This window comes from Podarcis melisellensis (genome assembly GCF_964234715.1).
Source record: "Podarcis melisellensis genome assembly, chromosome: 11".
In the NCBI taxonomy this organism is placed as follows: domain Eukaryota; kingdom Metazoa; phylum Chordata; class Lepidosauria; order Squamata; family Lacertidae; genus Podarcis; species Podarcis melisellensis.
Genome location: NC_138543.1, coordinates 21,849,259 through 21,855,258, shown reverse-complemented (window position 1 = coordinate 21,855,258; position 6,000 = coordinate 21,849,259). Strand labels below are relative to the sequence as shown.

At 42.2% G+C, this 6,000-nt stretch overlaps 1 protein-coding gene across 5 annotated transcripts in view; it reads right to left on the bottom strand.

The window, feature by feature from the left end:
• Positions 1-1,999: 1,999 nt before the first annotated feature.
• The window catches only part of TMEM232 (transmembrane protein 232), a 145,764-nt gene continuing 141,763 nt past the window's right edge, over positions 2,000-6,000 (bottom strand). For all 5 annotated transcript variants that reach the window (XM_081930573.1, XM_081930572.1, XM_081930569.1 and 2 more), the window contains one exon: positions 2,000-2,927. In XM_081930573.1, the coding sequence (XP_081786699.1) occupies positions 2,673-2,927 (255 nt within the window). In that variant the 3' untranslated portion in view covers positions 2,000-2,672. The remainder of the gene's footprint in view (positions 2,928-6,000) is intronic.

Below are 6,000 nucleotides of genomic sequence, written 5' to 3'. Positions count from 1 at the left end.
GTCAGCTTAATTGGGAACAGTGCAAATCAAACCATTTTTAAAAATTTACTCAAGTGGGACTGCTAGAGGATATGGGTATAATCACCTTTTCCTCAAATCATCCCTCAAAATAGTCAAAGAAGGAAGGTCGAAGACTGTGGCAGCTTTTCCACTGTGAAAACTTGCACAAAATTCTGATCAGAGATGTAGCTGTCCTCACTGGCAAGTTGTTTGCCAGGAAGATGCCTTAGGGATGCTTGTGTGTGTGAGAGAGAGACAGAAATCATAGGAAGTGATTAACAATGGAATAATGTGTAATAATAAATGGTGTTAGTGTGGTATCTTGATAAGTATGGAAATGCTTGGTATGTGGTGAAGAGGAGCAAGAAGAACAATGATGACTTGGGAACCCAGGAGATCCTCCCCCACTGCCTTGTACTTTTCATATGTTCAAAAGTTGTTCAAGGAAGTAAGTCCTAATTGAAGTGATGACACACAGTGATGGAACACCACTTTGGGACATAACTGGCCAGTGATCAAAGGACTAGCTTGCTCTCACCTTTCTGGAAAAGAGAAAACTGGTATGAAGGCATTTTAGAGCCTTGGGACTTCAAAATCCTCCACCCAATAAAGAGAATGTGACCTAGATCAGATTAGACTTCCTTGACCAGAGAAAAAAGCCATGGGGCTAAGTTTTCCACAAAGACCTTTGACACATTGGTTTTTCATATTACAGCTCCACGTTTCCAGCCATAGCAAGGGAAGAGGAGGAGTTATTTGAATGAAGAAGTGTGGAAGAAAGTGTGAAACTGCCAGGAGGATGGAGAAGGGAATAGGTAAGGTTGGAGTGAAGGCTTGTAGAAGTCATAGGGAGTGATTCAACTAACAAGCCCTGCTAGTGGAAGACCACGCAAGGACTTCTGCTACCGTTATGGGGCTCCCCACCTTCCCCATAAACTGATGGACTAGCATTGTGGGTTGAACGGAATTGGCCACAACGGAGCAATTGTACGGCTGTTTTCTGTTTACTCAATCCCTACTGAGTAAACCACAATCCATGCCAGAATGGAACTGTAAACATCAGTTGAGGGAACTGCAGTGCCCATGTGAGGCACTTGGTGGTGCCCGGTAAAGATCAGGTTCTTCTGCATCACATTGTCTGCACTTTTGCAAAGACCACTTCTCAACCATCTGCTTTAGGTACAGCAGCTGAACCTCAACCATCTCACGTGTAGACACACTCAAAGAGAAGCAGCACATTTCAACCTTGGTGTTAGGGGATCTGATTGTGGGCTGCATTTCTTCAGCTGTATTCGCTAGTTATAGAATGCTTGTAGTAGAGGGTTAAGGTTTCAACATTACAGTTATCAGACATCAACACACAGTGAATGTTGGAGGTCACAAGTAGCTTTTAACATGCAGATCTGAGTTGAGGGAAACAGCCATGCAATTGTGGAACCAAGAATTCAACGTAGTCAAGGACTGCATCAACCGTGTGCTCAAAAGTCACAGCAAGTCAAGAGCCACTGTGTTATTTTTAAATAAGTAAATCAAACAGCAGGAGATGTGACAATGTGCACAAGTGAGTAAGGCAGTAAGCAAGGCCTAAATATCAACAGAAAGACTAAGCAGGAACAGGTTTGAGGAAAGAGGCAGAACCAGTAGCAAAACAAGCAACCAGGGAGGGAACGGGGATGGACAGGAGGTATTGATGTAGACCACAGATAGTAACATTATGCCCTTCAGATGCTGCAGACTCCAGTTCCATCATCCTTAACCAGTGGCTATACTGGTTGGAGTTGATGGGAGTTGTAGCCGACAACACCTGTAGGGCACCACGTTGGCTCCTCTGGGTGTAGACAAACTTTGGGGAAACTCTGCAAGGCACAAACAGATGATTAGGTGGAATAAAGAGAACAAGAATGAGAGGGTTCGCTGTCCCTGAGCATCTTCGGTGTGCTTCTCTTGACCTCGCATAGAACACCTGAGTGTGCTAAGAAACAAGACAAAATTCAGAAAATGCTTTCCCATAACCATTGTATTTCAGGTGAGGAAATTTGATGTAAGAGCAGATGACACATTACATGGAAATGAGTGCTATGAAACCCAGCCTTGTTCTTTTCATGAAAAGCAGTCCCAGGAGACCAGCAGCAGAAGAAGAGGTGGGATAGAGCAGCACCAGCATCTTCCTGGCAGCAGGGCAGCCACACCCTAAGATACTGCAGAGGTGAGGTGGTTGCGAGGTTGAGGAAGCTCCAGGTTGGTCTGGTGGCTCCAAAGGTGCCAACGCCATCAACACAGAGCTCTTGAAACCTCACCGCTACATCACCCTGGCAAACGCAGCGCCACCAATGGGTGGGAGGACTGCTCTACTCCTCCCCTATGGCACTTTGCTGCAGGAGGCCACAGTTCTGAGCAGAGAAGCAGTGGGGTGGGTCTTCATATCAGGCATTCCCCACTCCCTCAAAATCGGTCCTAAGCTGCCGCATGGTTTAGCCTAATAAACACCTGGTACACCGTGGATGAAAAAAGTAGGTGGGAGCAATTTTGAGCAGAAACCCATCAGCAGGAAATGGTTTAAGAGCACACACACTTCCCTACTCCTCCACTAAGGCTTTTCATTCTAAAGTCCTGGGCTTCAATTGCATGCATTTGCCTGTAATGTGTAAGTTAACCCCTTAGCGGGCTGGTCTTCAGGCTCGTGACAGTTGTGCACTTGACAGTTGAGTGCTGCTGCATGACTCTGTCAGTTCTTCATCTTCTTCTTCCTCCTCCTTTTCTACTTGTTTATGAGGAAGCTCATAGGGCTTAGTTGTCTTATTCAGCTTTTCTAATCGCCATTTCATTATTTTCTTGAAGCGTTCTTCTTCCAACTTCTGTTTTTCTTTAAGCTCCAGCGCCAGGAGTTTTTCTTCAAGTTTCAGCCTCATCTCCAATTCCCTCTCCCACTGTTGCAAAGGAAAGAAAAAAGTGGCTTTAGTAGTGATATTGGTGTGTGTAAAAACAAAACACTTCAATTCAGTGGCAGGAAATGCAGATAATTTAAAGGCAGGAATTTAGGAACTAGGCATTGGGAGAGTCAGTGATGGATCATGCAACTTCATTCAAAGGAGTAACAGGCACTGGACTGGTGCTTTCAGATTCTGGACTGCAATTCCCATCAGCCCGTCAGTATGGTTGTAGTCCAACAACATCTGGGGGGCACTAGTCTGGCCAAGGTATACCCTACGAAGTGTATTCATTTCCTATGGTGCTGTTGTGGGGTTTACAGGTTCATGACAGGATCCTCAGGAGCTCAGAATGGCAAGTTTCAATGCCCGTCTCAAGCAAATTGCAGAATTCACTGACAATGTGAAAATCAAATATTTTAAAAGCAGGTGTGCAAACTACACATCTTCAGATATAATTTCATATCATTATTTTTTGTAATATTAGAAAATGCACACACATGGAATTCACATGGCTAGCAATATCAGGGTCTTGGTAAAACCAGCTAGCAGGAGCCTCAGTTGATACAAAGGAATGGCCATGCTTTCCAAAATGCCAGGATCTGTTACGTGAAAGTGAAATGCCAAAAGGCACCGCATCAAAAGGGACACAACATGGGTGCTATCAATGTCACAAATGCTGGCAAGCACCATAGATAGGCATATCGCATGAAAGTTGTACATTAATTTTATGCACATTAAAATGTGTAAATCGTCTGCCATGCTCCAGTTCAGAATGTATCTCCCAAAAGGCAAACTCCTGCCCTGCTCAATTCTTATTGTTTTCTAAACAAGAAATATGTTACTTTTCTGAAAGAAAAGGAATCGTTCACTGATACAGACTTTGAATTGACATTACCCTGCTTAAATCTCAAATAGCAGAAACTACGACTTGAGAATCCCATCCAACTCTTAAGCATATTAATAAATGAGAAGTTCAGCATGGGGTCTTATTAACACTGCCAGCATTAGGGGGGAAATTGAGGTTGGGGTATGGAGAAAAAGCAGTGTGAATTCTGGGGGAGGGCAAGCTTTGTCCCACATTTTAAAATCAATAATAGTATATTCCACATGTTCTGGAAATAACAGTACATTGCATAATAACCTCTCATCTCATCCTTCTCTAATAACCTCTTGCATTATTTCATATGTTGAAAGCATGTTTTCCATTCTTTTCTCGTTTGTCCTCACAACAGTTGTGTGAGGCAGATTGCATTGAGAGCTATTGACTTGCCCAAACTCTACACAGTAATCTCAAGTGTTGTAGAAGTCCCTTGTAGAAATTTACACACAACATTAACACTGTATGTGTTAAATTCATATATGATGATCACATCTGTGAGTTTTTCAATGTTTGTATGTATGTACAATCAACACAAACACATGTATATTCACAGCTAGCCAGTGAAAAACCTGCACATCACATGATAATCTCTAAGCAGGTTCCATTTTAATCCCCCCCCCCCAAAAAAAAGATCATGTAGGAATTTTTGTAATATGAGAAGTGGCTCTGAGCAGAGATAGACAACTTACATCAGAAACCCACTAGCACCCTACTTGGTGCACCATATTGGCCTTTGGGCTTCCATCGCCCACCTCCTGTTCCCTTCTGTCATCCTCACTTCATGAGGTGATCTTGAGATGATCACATAGTGAATTGTAGTACATATAAAGCGAAGGAAAGCTATGAACATGAGACATTCCCCTCATGTAGAAAAAACCATGCCCCTCTAGTACCTGAAAAAAGCTGCATTCATATGACATGGTCACCACATAGAAATAGTGCGGTGAAATCACCTCACAAAAAAGTAGCCCACTCGAGAAAATGATATGAGAATTAATCTTCCTCACAAGAGAAAGAAAGATGGATGCAGCGGTGTATTTGAAGGCCAAAGAAATATGAAAAGGGATAGGAATGATTTTATCAGAGTGTGAGAGATGAAATAGCAAGAGGGAAGAAAAAGAAGCAACGACAATGGATGGGAAAGGCGGAAGAATTGCACTAGCTGTGTGAAGAAGCTGCTGTGTTAGAAGATGGATCAGTGCCAAGACCTTAGCCTAGCTTAAGTTTTTATCATGAAACTCTTCGCATTGAAGACGGACTCTGTAAAGGAGCAATATTTGCATTGATCTTCTCAGCCTAAGCTCACTGTTTGACCACGTGTCCAGCACAAGAAAATGGGTGTGTGTATGGAACAAAGTACAGCCTCTACAAAGGAAAATAGACAATGTCAGGGGTACAAATGATGTACCAGAAAGACTAAAACTGTTTATGACTGTAGTCAAGGAAAAGTTCGCATCTTGTTTTGAGCCTCGATGATAACATCCTTACTGCATTAATGGAGGCCCTGAAGGTATGGTCTTATGCGTAGAAACTGCAGCTTAGAATAAAACAGCAATAAAAATGTGTCGTTTATTAAAGAGAAGGGCAGTTTGGATTTTAAAAAGGAAAAAGGAGAAAGGGTTTAGAAATAATCACTGCATTAAAAAGAAGTGATAAGACTTTTAAACATGGGGGGGAAAGATTTCAGAGTCTGAGAAAACTGGTGTTGTTTTTTTAGGGGGGATGATTGCTTTTATGGGATGCCCCCAATTACATTATGGGCTGGCTAACCTTAAATAATAAAATGCCTTCCTTCTAACAGAGTATTGTAAGCAAACTAGTAGCTTGTGGGCATTTTTGCTATGGTTACGATTATTATCAGCTGGCAGAACTGCTCTGAGTTATAAAATATATTTCAGTGCACTTAGTATTTTCACTGCCTCCAGAGTCAGAACTCAATGGTGAATTAACTCTAAAAGCTTGTTTAATGTATCAGAAAACGTATATTCCTTTCCTTTCATTCCCCAAACTGGCTTAATAATAGCAGATTTTAAACACTTTCAGAAAGAATGTTCCAGCCAGTTATGCAAAGGATGGGAAGAAGAAAACCTCAAGACCCAAATGTTTATGGAACATCTCCAAGTTCTGAAGGACTCTAATCATTAATGATAATGCTGATTACTCTTTCCTCACCACAGTGCTAGGAAGTTG